The sequence below is a fragment of the Vulpes lagopus genome, chromosome 16, assembly GCF_018345385.1.
Source record: "Vulpes lagopus strain Blue_001 chromosome 16, ASM1834538v1, whole genome shotgun sequence".
NCBI classification, from domain to species: domain Eukaryota; kingdom Metazoa; phylum Chordata; class Mammalia; order Carnivora; family Canidae; genus Vulpes; species Vulpes lagopus.
The window spans coordinates 55,906,385-55,928,255 of NC_054839.1; the positions used below are offsets into that span (position 1 = coordinate 55,906,385).

Below are 21,871 nucleotides of genomic sequence, written 5' to 3' on the forward strand. Positions count from 1 at the left end.
TAAGCATTCGAGGATGAATTAAATGCATCCAGATAATGATTGTTTTGGTTTTTTTTTTTATAGAGAGACCTACATCAAAATGAATGATAGATTCCTTTAAGTAGTGGCTTTCATCGGTAGTAATTTGTTATGGCCGTTAAATTCTCTTTTTGTGAATTCATGCAAAAACTTAAACTACTTCTAAGGTTTTTTCAGTGATACCTCCTGAAAGAAGATATGTCAGGGCTATTTTCATTATCTGTAATGAAATCTTTGTAGAGAAAATCTTGCTTTGACACTAAATCACTATCATTTTTTCATTACCAAAGTCCAAATGCGAAGGAAAGGTCAGTTCATAAGCTGGAGAGGTATGTAAACAGTTCAATTATAGTGAACTGCTTTAAAATAGATTTCTTATATTTTTTATCTTCATAGTTCCTTTAAATCCTGATTAAGCCATGTTAAAGTACATAAGAGATAATTTGATATTTTATTAGAAACATTTTTTTCTCTTGTTATACATAAAAGATCGTGTGGTTGATATGGATTTTTAAAAACTTTTTTGTAAAATAGATTTAAAAATATTTAGTATGTACAGCCAACTTTTGCATTATTTTTGATTTTGTAGGTGGAAGTCAGAGTTCTGGGAATGAATATTAGCTTTGCTACTAATTCTAAGTTTTTATGTGTAAGCAAACTTTTGACATATATGCTAATTTAACCTCAGTCAGGATTTTTCAGAAATCTTTTGTGGAAGTTTGTTAAAATTAAGATTTAGTTACCTATCTTAATTGTTAAATTTTAAAGGAACAAATTTAAGAAATAATTTGTTCTTAGAAGCTAAAGAAAATGAGAGGCATAGAAATTATTTAGCTATTCTCTGGGAAGAAAAAAATGCACTCAGTTTAGAGCTAAGTTTCTGCATTATTTCATTGAGACAGCCATATATAAAACTTAATTTAAAAAAATAACTTCCTGGGCAACCCTGTCAGGACCCCTCTCACCTCTGAGAGCTTTCTCTGTATCTTTACTTAATAAACTTCTACCCGTTTACTCACACACAAAAAATTAAAAAATGACTTCCTGTTTAGCATGAGGTTAAAGAAATTAACTCAGTGAATTTGAGATTTAGCATCAAAATAGTGAAAAGAAAAAAAAATAAATAAAAAAAATTAAAAAAAAATAGTGAAAAGAATACAGTTCTTCATTAAGAATAATGTTTAGAGACGCTCATTTAATATTTTTGAGCTTGAAAAATGAATAGATACTTAGGATGGTTCTGAAAATGAACTCCTTTATTATTTTGATACCACATAATATGTTAGGGCTAAGTTATCTATGCTGTGTTGTAGCTCAGCCTGCAAGGAAAGGAATTTGCTGATTTTTGTCACTTGCAAGACCAGCCAGGGTTACTGTAGCCTGCCAGTTGACTACATTAATGCATAAATACTGTGTGAAATCATCAAGTGGTACTCTTTGTTTTGAAAGTGACACATGTAACTTTTTATTATCATTATTAATACAAGCAAAGAAGCTAATAGTGCTTTTATTTATTTTTTATTGTCATCAAGCAGTTTTCTAGGAATGTTCAGCAAGATGTCAATTCAGCTATAATTCTAGCATGAAATACAGGAACTGTGAATAAGCTTTTGGTGCCTGCTGTTAAAATTAAATCAATAACTTTAATACCTTCTTACAATTACATTTGGTTTCACTATAGCTCTGTCTTAGTACATCTGCACATCTTTTTTGCTCTCAGTAGTTAATTTTTACCAGTTCAGTTTCTCTGTAGTTTTGTAGAAAGGATTAAATCTTACAGCCCCTTAACATATTTTATTACCATTTACTTAAATGAATGACAGATAATGTACATGCTTGTTCATTGTGCAAGTACCCAAGACATTCTGATTGAAAGATAGCTTCAGGAGAAATAAACAAATAGCAAAAGCATTCAGTCTTTATTTACAATATATAGAACATCATTGTTTTCATTTTAAGTATACGAGTCTGGTCAGCTGGAACACCCTTGAGAAGGACATCTTTAGCGATAGAATTTACATACCGTTAGCTCACAGTAATTGATTAGCAGCAGGGCTCTGAGTACAGAGCTGGCCCGACGCACGTTACTTGGGATGCCTTTGATGCTGTGGTTTTCCGAAGCTTGCTGGCTGCATGCTTGTTGCCTTTGTTCGTGACACAAGTAATTACTTGATAAAATGGAGTGCATCGCTGTGAACGATTGACCCTTTGGAACAATCCAGGCTGGTCAGCAGTCTAAAACCACACTTTAAGGCCATCATTATAGCCTCAAACTTAAGAGTTTCCAGGGTACAGACAAAGGTGTTGTCTTCCTTTAGTACAAGTCGAGTGCCATTTTCAGACTTTATGAAGTATTTAAATTGAATGATATTTGATGATATTGAAAACTCCTCTGGAAATCCATCCAGCCTGCTTTTGGACACCAGAACAATGCGAGATTTTATTTTTGATATGAAATCAGGAGCATTACAGAAAATTCTCAGTCCTTGTGAGCGATCGTGGTTATCTGTTATTTCCAAGAAAGTAGTCTCTCTGGGTGTTAGCTGTTCTTTTTCCCACCTGGATTTCACTTCCTCCGCCAGTCCCTTGAGCTGAAAGAATTCTGCTTCTTGTGCAAGAAGTTGATTTTCTCGAAACCCTTCAGGCAGTAGAAGTTCTCCATTTCGTAGGAAGTTTAGGACATGCCTGAAGAGGAGTCCATCCCTGTCTATGAAATAATGACCATCAGCATCAAACGGGCAGAGGATTTTTCCATTTACTATACCTTCAAGAAAAGTGTCTGGGTACTTGGTCAGTGTTTGTTTTTGAGTAATGTATAAATATCCACCAACGTTGAGGGTCATCAGTGTGGATTTGCAGTTCTTTCCTTGGTCAGCATCTTCCAAGCTGTTGTGTTTCCCTTCATACTCCTTTTCTTTTTCTCTTCTGTTTATTTTACGCTCCATTTTTGAAAATGCTATTTCAGCCTGTTCTTCTTGGCTTTGAGATTTTTTAAAAAAGAAACACTACCACACAAGCACGCCTTTATTCAGCCCCAGCCTGGTGATGGAATGGAAATGCTGGCAGCATCGCCTGCTCCGTCAGCTCGGTTTTGCAGTAGGTGGCGTATCAGCTATGTGTGCGGGAGCTTTCTGGAGTAAGATGGGGAAAAAAAAAGAGGATAATTTGCATTTAACTGTGTCGGGGAAGGAATTTGTTGTTTAAAGATTTTCATGTATAGCCTTTTAAGTAATAAAAGTTACACAAAATAAATTGAATTTCCTCTTAGCAGTTAAGCAATTACAAATGTTTAATTCTCCAGCTAAGTTTGAGTGTGTCTCCATTTCTAAATGTCTTTTAGGTTATTGCTCAATCAGGCAGGCTTAATATTGAATAATATTGTTAGCTTTTAGAGAGTAATGTATATTGAATTAATACCATTTTTTAAAAAATAAATCATAAGCAGGACCTAAAGAGAAAGGATGTAGGTGGATCGAATCTTTTCTCCTATAAAAAGTCACACATTTCACAGTGGTGTAGTCCTTTTAGAGACCCACATGAGAATGTTTAAGTCTGTTATTTGTGACATTGAACTTGAATTTAATTGAGTTTGCATATGATTCTGATTTAGGGATTTTTAGCATGTGAGAAGAAATTTTCTTAATGCCCTTTAACAAAAGGTTCTATTATTTTATTTTTTATCCTAAAGGTAAAACATCAAATATACAGGCTTCTCAGTAGTCATTTACATTTCATTTTGGTAAAGATTTCCTATGGAAAATTCATAAGCTTGTTTTACCTTAAACCTGCTCCAGTGCTGAACAAAGACTTGGGCTGCTGTAGAAAATACTATAACTGTGTGCGCGCGTGCGCATTCACACACGCATGCATGTGTTTCCAAAGATAAAAGATTAAGAATAATTGCTATAAAATAGTGTCATGGTAAATTTCATTGCTTTTTAAATTGTTATTGGGTTTTTCCCCCCCAGTGCTCATAAGGGCCAGACAGCTTTCTTTTCTTTTCTTTTCTTTTTTTTTTTTAAACTTGGGAACTGGCACAGTGTTGAATCTGGTGTTTTTCCCCTTTCTTTTGTTTTTTGTTTTTTGTTTTTTTCCTCCTCCTCCCCTTGTAACTTGCCTTCCAAAGCATTTCAGAGATCTAAGCTTTAATTTCTAGAGTTTAAAGGCCCAGTGGTAAGAAATGTGAACATTCTCCCCAGTACACTATTATTTGACTGGTCTATCTGCTAAATTTTTCTGAGGAACTACATTATTCTCAGAATTAGATTTAATATTAAATTGACTTCTATTATATTAAAGGTATTTTTAAACTACTCAACTGTATGTTAGTGGAAGTATTGGAGTGGAGTCTTCTTAAAATGCTTATCTTGTATTTTCTCTAAACAATGTTAGGTTTTGGGATCCCTGGGTGGCGCAGCGGTTTGGCGCCTGCCTTTGGCCCAGGGCGCGATCCTGGAGACCCGGGATCGAATCCCACATCGGGCTCCCGGTGCATGGAGCCTGCTTCTCCCTCTGCCTGTGTCTCTGCCTCTCTCTCTCTCTCTCTCTCTGTGACTATCATAAAAAAAAAAAAAAAAAAAAAAAAACAATGTTAGGTTTTCTTCAGATATAAAGAATTATATCCTTAATTATGACAGGTAACATATTAATCATTGAGATTGTCAAAAGATTAGAAATCTAATGCATAAACATTTTTAGAGCTGAGTTTTTGCTTAGAAACCATAAAATTCAACCTCCTCATTTTACCAAAAATAAAATTACATTCTAGAGAGTTTTTATTTTTTTTAAGATTTTATTTATTTATTCATGAGAGACACAGAGAGAGAGGCAGAGACACAGGCAGAGGGAGAAGCAGGTTCCCTGAGGGGAGCCCAATGCAGAACTCGATCCCCGGACACCAGGATCATGCCCTGAACCAAAGGCAGATGTTCAATGACTGAGCCACCCAGGTGCGCAACATTGTAGAGAGTTTTTATTTAGTGTTTTATCTAGAACTTTGCAGCTTATTAGAGGTAATCCCACACTTGAACTAAACCTTTCTCTCAGTCCTGCATCTTTTAAGAAGAGTTTATGCTTATATTTTAACAATTTCATGTGTGTGTTGATTTTGTTGTTTTAGAATCAAGTCTTTTTCTGTGGATCTGACTTTTTAAGAGATATCAAATATATTTTTTTGGTATGGCTTTGGAAATGCATGGGATTCATATGTTTATAGTCACTGTACCAACAAAGGCATAAAAGTGTCATTGATCTTGTCTTTATTTTTTTAAAAAGATATTTATTCATTCATTCATTTATTCATGAGAGACAGAGTGAGAGAGAGAGAGGCAGAGACACAGGCTGAAGGAGAAGCAGGCTCCCTGCAAGGAGCACGATGTGGGACTCAATCCTGGATCCCGGGATCACACCCTGAGTCAAAGGCAGATGCTCAATCACTGAGCCACCCAGGCATCCCGATCTTATCCTCTTTAAATGAACTTTATGGAATGTCAGAATCAATAGAGCATATGACTGTAGTATAGTGGTGGAACTGGAGTTTTGTATGTTTAAATCAAGTGATATAGTAGAATATGGTGTAATACTAGACCTTCTTCCTTACATCCTGTTTGGCCCATTTGTGGATGCCTTCGTGGGGAAATAAAGCTAGTGCTGCTAGAAGATGGGCTTTCCCAGGATGGGAAGGTAAGGCAGGGCTACTGCAGGTTGGACTGCTGCCCCTTCAGTAATTACTCCAGAGCTGCCTTAAATTTGCTAACTCACTTCTGGCTTCTGCTGCCTGGTCTTTAAGACCATTGATACATGTTCTTTGTTTCTGCTGGCTTCCTTGACAGACTCTGAACCTCCCCAGTGTGGCCTCTGACCCCCGATTGCACCTTTTTTTACTCTAGACTTCACTCTGGTGTTCTTGGCTTCTGCACACCTGACATGTATGATTTGTTTGCCCCCTGTGGCCTGGCAACAATAGTGTAACAAAGGCTTTGTCTTAGTGTTGACTAGAAGTTGATATGAATCCATAGCACTTTTCTTTTGTGTCCCTCTGCCTCCAACTTGCAGTCTTAAAAAAGAAAAATGGCTCCCGGTAGGCCGCATTTTATCCTTGTTTTTCCACATTATCCCCTTTAAAGTAATATGATTGCATCCGACAGAAGTTGCAGGGGGTTGTTGATCATTGCTACCTATTGTGGAACACCTGCCCCTTACGAGAAAGCCAGGTTGTTTTCTTTTTTCTATTCTATTCTAGGTTTGTATTTGCCTGCTTGGGTGGGTGGAGGGTGGGGAAAGCTTGTCCTGGATATTGTCAATCAGGTCCACACAGCTCTAAAATTATAAAAATGGTGCTTAATTACCTATGCCAAGCAAAACATGGTATGATTATCTTTCTCCACCTTGCTGCAGATATAAACTGTAGTTACAGACTGCACTTAATCAGTTCAATGGTTTTAACAAAAGGCTTAATCCACATGTCAAAGATTAGCATCCAAGCATCCACTTGATCACTAGACTTGAGGATTTTGTCTCCTTTGTAGGCAGGTCTCCTTTGTAGGCAGAAGGTTGGTGTGTTTTGTTTTGTTTTTAAAGCTAGGGGCCCTGTTTTCTACTTAGTATCCCAGACCTTTATTAGAGTTACAGCACCTCTATCTTAAACGTCTGTAAGCACACATATAAAAGAGACCTTTAGCCAACTTTGAGGATTTGAACAGTACCAACCACTATTAGGTTTTTGGTGTAAGTATATCCGTTAGTTAGGCCCAGTGCCTAATCATATTCTAGCAAAACCTTCCACTAATATGATGATGCTAATCCTTCACTACCTGCATTAGACAGGACTTATTCCAGGCCAGTGGGAAGAGTTTCCATCTTATCTACCAGCTCCTGATGGAAAATGAGGTCATTGTCATTGCCATGATTGACACAGGGTGTCATCATAATATATGCTTGCTCCATTTATATGCCATAGAGGGAAGTAGAACCTCACCAAGAAGGTATCTTTCTTGGTTGGAAGATAGAAAATTTTATAATCCCCCCCCCCCCCCCCCAAGCTCAATATGTCACTCCTCCATGAAATTCAAATACTCCTTTTTAAGGAAAAGTTTTAGGAGCTGCCTTTAAAATAAGAACATTGCTTAGGACGCCTGGGTGGCTCAGTGGTTGAGTGTCTGCCTTCGTCTCAGGGCGTGATCCCCGGTCCAGGGATCAATTTCCGCATCCGGTTCCCCACGAGGAGCCTGCTTCTCCCTCTGTCTATGTCTATCTCTCTCTCTCTGTGTACCTCTCATGAATGAATAAATAAAATCTTTTTTTTTTTTTCACACACACACACACACACACACACACACACAGAGGCAGAGACACAGGCAGAGGGAGAAGCAGGCTCCATGCACCGGGACCCCGACGTGGGATTCGATCCCGGGTCTCCAGGATCGCGCCCTGGGCCAAAGGCAGGCGCCAAACCGCTGCGCCACCCAGGGATCCCAATAAATAAAATCTTTAAAAAAATAAACTAAGAACATTGGGGGTGCCTAGGTGGCTCAGTTAGTTAAGCACCTGCCTTTGGCTCAGGTCATGATCTCTGAGTCTTGGGATTGAGCCCTGCATGGGGTTCCCTGCTCAGCAAGGGAGTCTGCTTCTCCCTCTCCCTCTGCTCTTCCCCCCACTTATGTTCTCTCTCTCTCTCTCATAAATAAGTAAAACCTTTAAAAAAATAAAATAACATTGTGCTTCTGTCTCCACCTATACCAGATCTTTTTGGTTGATTTTACCTCTGTGTTTTCTGCCTTTTTTTGTTTGTTTGTTTGTTTTCTGCCTTTTAAAAAAATTTAGTTCCCATTACCTTAGAAAGAAAGTAAAAGTAACTATAGTTAGTGCAACTGCTGTCAATTTCTTATTAAATCTGGCACTCTGTCTCTGCCTTAGATTTCCCCATATTTTTTCAAGCTTATTGATCTGTGTCTTTCTGTCCCACTTGAATTTGATGCCCACCTACCTGACTCCATGATGATAGCTTTATTTGTTCATGTTCCGAAATCTGGCAAACCCTTGGCCGTCTTACTTTCATGTCCTCTGATGCCTTCTTGCCTTGAACTATGGCTTTCATAAGCTAAGCTTCTCTTTTTTCCTGTGTGCCTTACCTCTTCTTCCTAGCCTCCTATAAATAGCATTTAATAGGAGAAACATTTATTTTGATATTCAGCTATGACCATTTTACTTTAGTCTCTGTGTTAAAAAAAGTTAATTGAAAATAAAAAAAATTTTTAGTGTAATGTATTAACACTTTAAGAATCAAGAATTCTTCCATGTTAATCTAATTCTGTTCTGATGCCGAAAGTTTAGTTTTGAAATACAAAATCATCTGCATTAGATGTCGTCTGACACTGGGATTGTACTAACACAGGTGCTACCTCTCCTACCTTATGGAGTTGATTGGCCACAGTATCTACCCAACTAAGCAGAGTGCATGAATCCTTCTAGGGCTCACTGGATAAACCTCTGGCAGGAAGGTGATGTGGATGGGTAATTCTAGTCAGATGAATAAGTTTGTGAATGTTTTGTAGTATGGAACTGAGTCTTGAGAGAAGCCTGGGAATCTTTGCCATATTGGCAAAACTCATTTGAGAAGTATAGAAAAGAATAAAGCACTGTGTATTAATTTTTTTTTTTAATTTTATTTATGATAGTCACAGAGAGAGAGAGAGAGAGGCAGAGACACAGGCTGAGGAAGAAGCAGGCTCCATGCACCGGGAGCCTGATGTGGGATTCGATCCCGGGTCTCCAGGATCGCGCCCTGGGCCAAAGGCAGGCGCCAAACCATTGCGCCACCCAGGGATCCCAAGCACTGTGTATTAAAAGGAGCACAAATAAAAATGACAGATTAAATGAGAACTTGAAGCAAAATTCCATTCCACATTTCTTTGCTTTTTATTAATTATGGAGATGACTCTAAAAACAATTTACAAATCATATTAATTAGTATTTTAAATATGGGAGATGGGTATTTCAGGGAAAGCAGTGTTTTATAATTACATAAGCAGAAGTCTAAGTTTTTTATGAATTTTATCTTTTTTGAAGTGTAGCCTATATGCATTATTATTCACTGGAAAATTCTATTGTAACCAGATGAGCAAAGCACTTTCATGAGCCATCAAATGAACATTGAAATTATATTATTGTATAGAACTCATTTTCGTAGTGCTATTTGGCAAAATGCAATTTTGCCTTCTCTTTAGGAAGAAGATATTTTTAAAATGTTAATAACCATTCTCTACAATCTCAAAATGAGGGACATTACTTTGAAAACTAGTAAAGGTAATATTACTATGAAATCAGCGACCAGAGGCACTTGGGTGGCTCAGTTAAGCATTCGACTCTTGATTTCGATTCAGGTCATGATCTCATGATCAAGAGATGGAGCCCCACATCATGCTCCTCGCTCAGTGGGGAGTCTGCTGTAGATTCTGTCTCTCTTTCTCTACCCTTTCCCCCTGCTTGTGCATGCTCTCTCTCTCTCTCTCAAATAAATAAATAAATAAATAAATAAATAAATAAATAAATAAATAAATCTGTAAAAAAAGAAAAAGCAGTCTATGACCAAAAAATTCTCTGCTCCTAAATGCTGTCCCCTACCACTCACTATTCCTTCTGTTATCCTCTTTAGATTCTCTTGTGTCTGTGTCTTTATTGATTAGATGGTGTGGAGGAAAGAGAAGGGGACCTGAACAGCAGGCCACGATATGATGGTTCATTTGAGCAAGTGCAGTTTCTTAGAGAGTATAGTGATCGTAAATTAGGGATGGAAAACTCTTTCATGTTGCACATTTTTTCACAACCAGCATTTCTGAAATCAGAGTAGGTCTTAAAATCATGGCAGTGTTAAGTCTTAGTGGCATATAAAATAATGTACATTATGGTTGATGCTGTCTTAGAGTTGATGAAATATTTGAGCTGTTTTGTAAGCTACTACCTTCATATCACCAGAAAATAAGATTAGTAGAGATGCAAGAAAAGGAAGAAAGGGGGCCTGGGGGTGAGGAACAATATTAGGGCAGCAGATTTAAACACTGAGTACTGCATATTAGAATTATCTACTAACATAAAAATATCACCATCTCTTGTCCTCACAAGCCAGTTAGAATAGGCTTTGGGCCTAGTGGTTCATAAAAAGCTCCCCAGGTAATTCTAATGATCAAACAGAGTTGAAGAACCACCATATTAAGGAAATGGATGAGTTCAGGAAAGGGAACTTATCCCAGAGGAATTCTTAATGATGGGGACATAATTTCTAGCCTGTAGTTGTGAGGATACTTAACTAGTAAAGTATCTTGAAATTCACAAAGAACTGAATTAATAGGGACGCCTTGGGGGCTCAGTTGTTGAGTGTCTGGGTGGTGATCCCAGAGTCCCGGGGATTGAGTCCCGCATCGGGCTCCCTACAGGAGGGAGCCTGCTTCTCCCTCTGCCTGTGTCTCTGCCTTTGCCTTTCTTTCTGTGTCTCTCATGAATAAATACATAAAATCTTTAAAAAAAAACAAAACAAAACAAAACTGAACTAGTATATGGCATACTACTATTACCAATTAAACATAGTGAAGAGAACAGGAGTTACTGAAGCTGAAATTAATGAAACTTGAATCATTTTAGTTGATTTAAAAATATATGCCCTTGAATCATCTGTAAGTATTTCATTAATATTTTATTCCTCAACTATATATTGCAGTCTTTCTAAGTGTAAGAGTTTGTATTTTTCTTCCTTGGTATCACTCATCATATCCAGCAGAGTGTTTGGTACTATTTAATAATAATAGAGCATTATGGTGAAAGTCTGTTCTGTTGGAGACTTAATCTTTCCTAGAAGGATTTGGTTTTTTTTATCCATTTAATCACTTTTGCTATTGTTTTAAAATTATCTCTAATTTCAAGTGCACCAGCCAAAACTGAATTGCACCCTTTGATGAAGGTCTAACTAAAATAAACTTATGGTATTAGGATTTTTCTGCCCCTTTTCATTTATTATTACAGCACAACATTACTTCATGTTTTTTTATAAAGCTGTATTTCATTTCTGGGTTTTATCCAGCCTCTTATTCTTGAAAGCAACTTTGAGATTAGGGATTATGTCTGTTTATACAAAATGTCATGTATTCAAGAGGTTTTTAGGGACGCCTGTGTGGCTCAGCAATTGTGTCTGCCTTTGGCTCAGGGCATGATCCTGGAGTTCAGGGGTCGAATCCCACATCAGGCTTCCTGCAGAGAGCCTTCTCCCTCTGCCTATGTCTCTGCCCCTCTCTCTCTCTCTCTCTCTTTCTCTCTCTCTTCTCTCTCTCTCATGAATAAATAAATAAAAAAAATTTTTAAAAGAGGTTTTTATGTTGGCTAATTATATGATGATCATAAAGGAGACCATAATCTGAAGTAGAGGAGGAGCAATAAATAACTTGTGGACTTGCTTTATAAACATTAAAACAGAAAAATATGTGTTTTTAAGAAGCTCATTCAGTAAGTTATTTCTTTGATCAGACGTCTGTTATGGAACAGCCTGGGTGGCTCAGCAGTTTAGCGCTGCCTTCAGCCCAGGGTGTGATCCTGGAGACCCAGGATCAAGTCCCACGTCAGGCTCCCTACATGGAGCCTGCTTCTCCCTCCACCTGTGTCTCTGCCTCTCTCTCTCTCTCTCTCTCTCTCTTCTGTGTGTCTCTCATGAATAAATAAATAAAATCTTTTAAAAAAGTCTGTTATGGCTTCTGTAGACTGATAGAACAGTTCACATTCCTTTGTGCCTTTAAGGCCTCCATCTTTTCTTTTTTTTTTTTTTAAGATTTATTAATTTATTAGAGAGAGAGAGAGAGAGAGAGTGAATGTGAGTAAGCATGGGGGTGGGTGAAGGGAGAGGAAGAGAATCATAAGCAGACTCCCCGCTGAGCACCAAGCCCGACATGGCTTGATCTCATGACCCTGAGATCATAACCTGAGCTGAAATCAAGAGTCAGATGTTTTATCAATTGAGCCACCCACGTGCCCCCCAAGGCTTCCATCTTTGATTTTGTACTTTAGCTAAGAACTTTTCTTCCTACTCCCGGGCAGCCATTCTTGTCATGCACAGATACTTTTTTGATCAGCAATACAGTGTCCCTTGTATAGGAAGGTACATACAGGCTTCTTTCTTCCAGTCCATAGTTGAAGAGTAGAACTATAAGTGAGGAAGTTGAGATGTTTTCTAAATCTTAGGTCTAGTCCTTAAAATATGGCTTCAGGATTTGGTTAGAATTGGGAATTTCGTGTATTAAGCATATTTGTAATTTGAATATTTTATGAAAACATTATATAAATAGGTAACTTTGGGGAATATTTATATGATTGCTCATTTGTTTTTTTTTTTTTTTAATTTTATTTATTTATGATAGTCAGAGAGAGAGAGAGGCAGAGTCACAGGCAGAGGGAGAAGCAGGCTCCATGCACCGGGAGCCTGACGTGGGATTCGATCCCGGGTCTCCAGGATCATGCCCTGGGCCAAAGGCAGGCGCCAAACCGCTGCGCCACCCAGGGATCCCTCATTTGTTATTTTTGAGGTGAATAATCAAATCTTAACTCTGTAGATTTACTGAAACTGAACATGATCTTAAATTCCTAAATTTTTTGTAGATATCAGAACATCAATTCACAAATTTGAATAGAATAAGGATCGCCCTCTTAATAATGTAGAGATTGCAAGTTTGCCTAACTGGTTTGTTAAGTTGCCAAGTAGTTTATATATTGATAGGCCTTACCCTGTGAATCACAGGCAAAAAATTTCCGTGAAAAGATTTTAAATGAAAAGATTGGAAACTAGTAGAAATATTAAAAATGGTTTACCTCTTAGATTCACCAGCTCTGTAGAAGTGTTTTTTCTTCAGTCCTTTTCCAGATGATAGATAACAGGTGTGATATAAATAGAATCAGGAGAGTAGCTTCAGAAGTCATAAGGAATAGTCCAAAGTCTTGGTCGTAGCCCACTTATCTGTGTGTTAACTGGAGCCAGAAGTGCTCTTAAAGTCCTCCACATTGAACTGGATCCAGAATGGCCTTGTGGAAAAGAATGCCTGTAACTTCCTGATGCCTAACGTCTTCCTAACATACCTGCCATCATTAATTACATGCCAGTGCTAATAACTCCCTCCCTGCCTGCTTATTACTGTAATTTGTTTCAACTAGGCTTGCCCTTATCACGTGTAAAAAAGTGCCTGTCAGTCATTTTTCTTGAGTTCTTCAGCATAGTTTATCTCAGTTGAGATAAAGAGCAAGAAGGTCTAGCTTAGAGCAGAAGTTTCTGGACACTATGTTGTTGTTGTTGTTGTTCCAAGAAACAGTTTCTAATTTCTCCTCAAAGAAAATCTAATTATATCTAAATCTTTTAGAAAGTATAAGTACAAACAAATTAAACACTAATGAAATAATAAAAACATCTCCATTTGGAAGAGGAGGTCAGTTTTTTAAGTGAAAGAGAATTGGAACTAGATCTCAGATTTTTTATGGTATATGTTTTGAATACTTACCCTTTAAAATTTTTCTCAGTTTTTTTCTGCAAGTAGGTAATAGGCTATAGATAAATAAAATTCTGTTGCCAATGATGTGTGTTCATACGCATTAAGAGTCTTTTGGTTACAAGTAACACAAACCAGTAAGAAAATGGACCTAGCAAAAAAGGTGGTGGAGAGAGAAGATTTAGAAAAGATTCTAGAATATTTCCCAGAATCCAGTTCTGGTACCGGTCCCTTAGGGTGAGTATCAGAGAGAGGGGGACATGTACATGGAGAGAGAGAGGGAGGAGACAAAAGCTATTGTTCGCTCTGTTCTCATCACCCTCAGTGTCCTTCTGCCGCTCCTCCCTGTCTGAATTCTATTTTTCAGATGCAGCACAAACATTGCTTTATCATAGCTTCTCTTGGTCCTTAGCTAAACATTACCTCTTTGTGTGTGGGGGCATGTATGTGTGTGTGTGTGTTAATCTCAGTACTCTGTGTGTGTCACCCATAACCCTTAAAAACTTCGTCTTTGTGCAGTAGAGTCCCACAGCCCATAGAGAATGATCAGTAGTCTGTCAGGTAAATTCAAAAGTAGAGAATCAGAAAATGATTTAACATGCATTCCTACTGCCTTAAACATTTTACCTTAAGAGTTAAAATGTACACTTAGCTACCAGTATGCATGTAGGATAAGGCCTTTGGTTTCAGTATAATATGCTGACAGAGCGTCTGCTTTCTCTTTCTTGGGAAAATTCAACCCATAATATAGACTTACAATTATGGCTTCTTAGAAAGGAGTAAGGATTTTTTTTTTTTTTTAAGACTTTATTTTTATTCATGAGAGACACAGAGAGAGAGAGAGAAAGAGAGGCAGAGACACAGGCAGAGGAAGAAGCAGGCTCCATGCAGGGTCCCCCAGGATCACGCCCTGGGCTCAAGGCGGTGCTAAACTGCTGAGCCACCCGGGGTGCCCAGGAGCAAGGATTTAAACACTGAAACAACATGAATGCAGAATCCTTTTAGACTTTGATGTTTCTCTTCTAGTCTCCTGTTAGCTCTCCAGTACCTACTTTGACAGTAGTTTTTTAAAGCAATTTACTTTTATATTGTCTTGCCAAAGTATTAAACCTGATTTTCATAGAAACATCTCCTTACCCCATACTCATAATTGATGGTATTATATAATATATAATCAAATTGCATAATTACTAACAGTAAAACTAGCATAAACAAGTTCTAATATAGTTAGAGCAGAAGTGTGTGGGAGTACTAGAGATGAACCTAACTACCCACTACGGGCAAGCTGTGGGCATCTGTCACTGTATTTAAAAGAGGGACGTGAGAGCATTGGTAATCTCTAAGTGGGGTAATTGGAGGCCTATTAAAAGTGATTCTGGTGTATTATAATTATTTATATATCTATCATAGCTTCCTACTAGACCAGCAGCTCTCAAAATGTGATCTGAAAACTTTTGGGTAGAGGGATTCCTGAGACCTTTTCGAGGGGTCTGTGAAAATCAAAACCAGTATTCATAATAATACCAAGCCTTTCTGCCCTTTTCAGTTCTGTTTTTCTAAATGTTTCTTAGTATTAGTATCTAATATGATAAATAGGAATAGATAAAAACCCACATAAAAGCTCTTTGGGGGGCCTCAATAGTTTTTAAGGATATATGTCACAGAATTATTTGAATGGCCACACAAGACTCCTTAAGGACAGGAACTATGTTTTGTTTATCTTTGTTATTCCTGATGTGTTTCAAGTATTTATGATCTTTAAACTGGACCAACAAACTGGTTTTAAGTAAGGGTTCCTGTATTAATTAATATGATCTGTAATAAACAGCAGTGCTGTGCAAGTGGGTGCTTTCAAATGCCTTTATTTTCTTTCCCAAATGCCTTTAAAATATAATACAGTATTTAATATTTTCCCCCTGAAATCTTAGGCAACTTTTGAAGAAGAAAAGAAGCATGGTTAGTGGAAAGAACATGAAAACATTTTCCTATGAGGCTCTAAAAAGTGTGTGAAGGTTTTAAGTCTTGCTTAGTAGGCTTTATCATAAGTAAATTGGCTTTTTAAAATTTATTTAGAAGGAGAAAGGGAATGAGCTAACATAGATGTGTTATTTAAGAGCAGCCAATTAGTGGGAAAATTCATTGCTGAATTCATTGCTGAAAATTCATTGCTGAATTCATTGCTGAATTCATTGCTGGTGATTAAGACTTTTCTTTCACTTGAGAAGCATCGGAAAGCTATTTTAGGTTTGGAAAGGGGATATGATGGACAGAAAATTATGGTTTGGAGAAGTGAATTTTATTGCTTTGTAAGAGTGACCTTGATTGAAGAATAGTGATGAGGGTAGTGGCCAAGTTGATATGGGCAGATGCTTTGGATACTTCTTACTCTTTCAGGTATTATATGGAGAACATTGATAGCAGAATCCTTTAACTAAAAATTAAATTCAGCCTTTCTACCTGAAGTAGATACTGCTTTATATAAGTGGGGAAACATTTACAGATGTTAATAACAGATAGTTCTTTTAGTATTCAACATTAAAAAACACATGGATACATAAGTAAGTTATTTTCAGGGATGGTATGGTAGTCTAAGTTTATTTTTTTTTTTTAATTTTTATTTATTTATGATAGTCACACACACACAGAGAGAGATAGAGGCAGAGACACAGGCAGAGGGAGAAGCAGGCTCCATGCACCAGGTGCCCGACGTGGGACTCGATCCTGGGTCTCCAGGATCCCGCCCTGGGCCAAAGGCAGGCGCCAAACCGCTGCGCCACCCAGGGATCCCTATTTTGTTTTTTAAAAAGGATTAATTTATGAGGATTTTAGAGGACTTTCTTACGCATTTAAGATACTTTATACGTAGAAATTTCCCAAATCTTGCTATTGTTATGACAGTAACTTTTCTAGATAGAACTTTCAGCTTCAGTGAAAAGGCAAACTCAAATATAAGATTTGAGAAATTCAAATTTTAATCCCAATCTTACTAAATCAATTAAGAAGATTATTTTTAGGCCTTTAAATCTAATATAAAATAATTATGGCTTTATTTCCTTCTTCGCATTTTGGTATAAGATAGGCATGCTTCTCATCATTCTTTTTTCCAGACATCTAATAGCCTGTACTTGAGATTGGTTGCATGTGTTGCATTGAGGGATTCCTCAACTATTGGATTTCACATGCATTCACAGAGGCTACAGTAAGGAGTCTCCTGGAGTTTGAAGACAAAAATCAAGAAAAGTCACCATAAGGAAGATTTTCTAATGTAAATCATGTGGGCATGGTACTATCTGCACTCTACATTTTGGCCCGCTTATTCCCCCCTTGCAAACTGTATGCTTCTTAAAAAGAGTGCCGTCGTGTCTTACTCATCTTTGATTCCAATTGCTTAGATAGATGGTGCCGTTTATGTAGTAGGCACTTAGTTAATGTTAAGGGAATGCATGAAATCATTTACCCTAAAGAGATGAATCATAAATACATTGCTGATGAGCCAAGGGATTTCCTGAATCTCTTCTCAAAACCTGGGTGAATTCTCATGGAATTAAGACTGAACCATAGCATCCTTTTTTTTTTTTTTTTTAAGTTTTTATTTATTCATTGAGAGAGACACAGAGAGAGGCAAAGACATAGGCAGAGGGAGAAGCATGCTCCATGCAGGGAGCCTGATGCGGGACTCAATCCTGAGACTCCAGGATCCTCTGGGTTAAAGGCAGGCGCTAAACCGCTGCGCCACCCAGGCGTCCCTGAACCATAGCTTCCTAATCTTAATTGTACAGTTCCAGACTGTAGGAGAGCTGGTGCCATCATGGGATAGTCCTATATGTACTATCAAAATAAGGTCTGTATAGTGACTTTACCACAGTGTTTGGTGCCTAATAGTCATGTAGTAAATGCTAACTTTTGTTTACCTTTATGGTTTCTCTTGAATTTTGTGTCATGGTCACCATAACATTTCTTACTAATGGTAGGAAAAATTGCCCTTCTGTTTGGACAAGTATCCATAGCAGCTAAAGCTCTAATTTGGACACACTCAGGTTAATAAATCTGCTAGAAAATAGAAGTCAGAACAACTGGCAGGCAAAACTGGTACAAAGTATAGCCTAGACAATGACCTGCCCAGTGTACAGTATTTTCTAGGCTAGCTATTTTAGTCACAATATATTCTAGAATTTTATTTGCTTACATATATCTGCATATACCCACTCATACATGTATATATTATCTTTGATTTTAGCGGTTTAGACTAGCTGGGTTTTCAGAAGTTACTTCTCTACCAAAGATGATATAGCATCCACACCCTTCAAATTTCTTTAATTTGATTTTATGCTCCAGTAAGCCACCCTCTTTAGAAAGAGTTAAGTATCTAAACGTTGTTAATGGCAAGGGGCTGCAACAGCCCAGTAAACAAAGCCTGACAAGTTCAGTTTTTACTAGCCAGGAGTAAGCTTTTTTTCTATTCTGACTAATGATGCTACTGTAAACTTACAAGTATTCCTTTTGTTTTTTTTACTATTATTGATTTTTATTATTACGTTTGATTCTAATCATTATTACTGTGGTTAGTATGTCAAAGTAGAATCTTGAAAATGATCAGTGTTATCTCTGAATACATTTGTCAATTATTTTTTTCTTTCCATTCAAGATAAACTTTCATTGGAAGGAATTGTGGTACAAAGAGCTGAATGCCGACCTGCTGCCAGTGAAAACTACATGCGATTAAAGAGGTTGGTGTTTTTTAACTTTAAAATAATACCTGATATTTCCTTTGGGAGGTTGAAATACATATGTTAGATTGCTTATTAACTGCCTGAAAACAGTAGTTATGTTGAAAGTTTTTTCTTCAAAGGCTGTTTGGTTTTAAAAATAAGAACAAACTTCTAGCTATAAAATAAATAAGTCTTGGGGATATAGTGTACAGTAGGTGACTCTAGTTACCATTATTGTTTTATGTATTTGAAAGTCGTTTAGAGAATAGCTCTCGGGATCCCTGGGGGGCTCAGCAGTTTGGCGCCTGCCTTCGGCCCAGGGCATGATCCTGGAGTCTCGGGATCGAGTCCCACATCGGGCTTCCTGCATGAAGCCTGTTTCTCTCTGCCTCTCTCTCTGTGTGTCTCTCATGAATAAATCTTAAATCTCATGAATAAATCTTATGAATAAATCTTAAATCTCATGAATTAAATCTCATGAATAAATCTTAAAAAAAAAAAAAGCTCTCAAAAGTTCTCATCACAATAAGAAAATTGTAAATCTGGTGACAGATTAACCAGACTTATTGTGGTGATCATTTTGCAGTGTATGTATGTTTCAAGTCATTATGTTGTATACATGAAACGAATATGTCAGTTATACTTCAATTAAAAACAAACAAACTACAAACCCAAGTAAGAGTTTCTTTGGCAACGGAACTTTGAGAACCTGGGCAGTTTATTTGGGATGTTTAAGCTGTTCTCTTAATATAACCTGGAATCAAACTTCTAATACTTCTTTTTCTAGTCATCTTTATAGATCTTGATTCTCTAAAGACATGTAATAAGATATTTGTACTATTTTATTTTTAAAGGCTGTAATTTTCCCATAATGAACATTTCTAAAATACTATACAGTATAAAGCTAGTTGCTAGAATATCATCCTTTTCTCTTGATTTACAGAGAACTTTTTCTAAACTTTCTCATAAGGTCCTTCCTCTCCCGACTGTTGTACATGGTTAACCTTTTGTAATTAATATTTGAAGATGATGATCTTAAATTCTTGATACTCCAAATTTTATGACTTTCAAAGAGCTGGGTTTTTTTTAAACCCCAAAGAATGTGTTTTAAAATTTTATTTTAAGTAACTCAATACCACCTATGGGGCTTAAATTCATAGCCCTAAGATCAAGAGTCTCGTGCTCTATCGACTAAGCCAGCCAGGCTCCCCTTGTTTTATACCTTATATTGAATGTATTCCAACCCCATGTACTTTAGAATTATAAATTTGTTCATTCACTCAGCATTTACTGTGTGAAAGAGTAGCAAACAAAACAGACAAAACGCTCTGCCTTCATGGAACTTATATTTTAGGGGATTATAGCTAGACAGAGCTCATGATGGGGAACACTCTTCAGATGGTCTTAGTAGTCTCTCTGGATATCAGTGTTCTCACTGATAAAAAGATAAAAGTGGCTGCTTGAGGGGTGCCTGGGCATGCAGCTCTTGATTTGGGCTCAGGTCATGGCCCCAGGGTCATGGGATTGAGCCCTGAGTCAGGCTCCCCAGTCAGCATGGAGTCTGCCTAAAGATTCTCTCTCCCTCTCCCTCTCCCTTTACCCCCATGCTCGTACTCTCTTTCAAGTAAATAAACAGATCTTTTTTAAAAAGAAAAAAAAGTGACTGCTTGAGCTGTATCCTCTCTGATGTCGCATCATCTTTTTAATTTCCCCCCTTTCTCAATTAGATTAGAGTGTGTCTCCCAGGAGCGAAACAAAGAGACTGTTTTCTTGTCCAATAATTCTTCTCATTTAAATGCCTCCCCAGGGCAAATAAAAGGTTGACAATCAAAATGAAAATTTTTTATAACCGAAAATAACTTTGGAACACAGACAGGAGGGGTTTCTCTCTTTGTGTTTAGCCTATAAAATCAATCATACAAGGCGTGTTTTTGAAGACTTACTTTTTCAAATAACTACTGAAATTGGAAAATACAAAATCTGGTTGCTGAGCTGCTTGCCAAGATCTTTTTTTTTTTTTTAATTTTTTTGTGGTCCTAATTTTCTCTAAAGGATTCTAAAGATTTCTGGTTGCCTGTTGTGTTAATGAAATGGCTACTTTCTCACAGAAGATACAAAAATTGTTTAGCCTTTTGAGTATACCGTCATTACATATTTCAGTTACTTAAGTGACTTCAGGAAACAGGGTGATTCAGGAGATGATAATTCTGTGAGTTTCATATGCATGCATAAAGGCTTGAGGAAGATGTTGGGGACCTCTGTGTAGCTCTGCAAGCCTGGAATGTAGCATTTGTTTGAGGTAGAACAAACAGAAGCTCCAGCCTAGAACTCTGTTTTGAGCTCCAAACTTATATATCTAAATACCTTGGTTGAATGTCCAATAAGCATTTTAGATACATGAAAAACTACTCTCCCAGACTTTCCTCTCAAACCTGCTCTACCAGCGGTCTTTCTCATCTGAGTTAGTACAAACTCTGTTCTCCTGTTTTCTCAGTCCAAAAATCCTGGTTACATTCTTGAGTCCTCTCTCACACCCTACATCCAGTGTGTCAGAAAACTCGTATTGACTGTATCTTCAAAATATTACACATCTACAGTCAGACCATTTCGCACCACCCATATGATCTGCCCTTCCCTCTCACCTCAATCACTGCAGTAGCCTCCTAGCAGCATTCCTGCTTCTGTCCGTGCTCCACTGTAGTCTACTGGCAGCACAGTAGCCAGAGCAGTTCTTCTAAAATCTGTCAAGTCATGCCATTCCTCTGTTCACAGGTCACTTGCAATGCTTCCTGTATTACTCACAGTAAAATTCGAGTCCTTACAGTTCTCTGCAGGCATCTGCATGATCACTCTCCTACTCCTTCCCACTTCTCCCCATCCTTACCTCCGCTCCTCTTGCTCCCCTTCACTTACTCTGCTTTAACCACCCTGATCTAACAGTCATGAGCACTCTAGACACTTCCATATTAGGGCCTTTACACCAGATTTTCTTTTCCAGGTGAAACATCCTTTCTGCAGATAACTGCATGGTTCACTCCTTGCCTCTTCACTCCTTTGCCTCAGATTCTACTTTTCCAATAGGCCTACCCTGGCCAACTTACTTCTTTCTATATTTGTATTTTCTTACAGACATATCCCTCCTAATATACTATATAATTTACTTACATTTATTGCCAACTTTTCCCTAATGTAGTTTTTAAACATCCATAGTTGGTTCTTTGGTGGTATGTCTGTGTGTGCATGCACATGCACACAATCATCTGTTTTGTTCACTTAAACACACACACATCCAAATGTTTAGAATAGTTTGTGACGGGCACCTCAGGTGTCTCAGTCGGTTAAGCATCTACCTTTGGCTCTCGTCATGATCTCAGGGTCCTGGGATGAACTCCGAGTCTGGCTCCCTGCTCAGTGGGGAGTCTGCTCCTCCCTCTCAACTCTGCCCTTCCCACCCCCACCCATGTGAGTGCTCTCTCTCTCTCAAATAAATCTTTAAAAAAAAAAAAAAAGAATAGTTCGTGACATGTAGATGTAGTAAGTGGTTAGTATTTGTTGTATGAGTAAATAGCAGGAGATATGGCTTAAAATATTAAAGACCTTTATATTCTTGCTAAATTATCTGTTAAAAAGTCT

The 21,871-nt window shown here is 37.6% G+C and overlaps 2 protein-coding genes across 2 annotated transcripts in view; one reads left to right on the top strand and one right to left on the bottom strand.

The window, feature by feature from the left end:
• Positions 1 to 21,871, top strand: part of GTF2F2 (general transcription factor IIF subunit 2) — a 147,112-nt gene that overhangs the window by 70,421 nt on the left and 54,820 nt on the right. Inside the window, exon 5 of the mRNA XM_041731188.1 lies at positions 18,175 to 18,256. Coding sequence (XP_041587122.1) covers positions 18,175 to 18,256 — 82 coding nt within the window. The remainder of the gene's footprint in view (positions 1 to 18,174; positions 18,257 to 21,871) is intronic.
• Positions 1,528 to 20,908, bottom strand: KCTD4 (potassium channel tetramerization domain containing 4). The gene is made up of 2 exons (XM_041731187.1): positions 20,881 to 20,908; positions 1,528 to 3,149 (listed from the first exon to the last, which is right to left on the bottom strand). The coding sequence occupies exon 2, from the start codon at positions 2,961 to 2,963 to the stop codon at positions 2,184 to 2,186; it is 780 nt and encodes a 259-aa protein (XP_041587121.1). The 5' UTR covers positions 2,964 to 3,149; positions 20,881 to 20,908; the 3' UTR covers positions 1,528 to 2,183.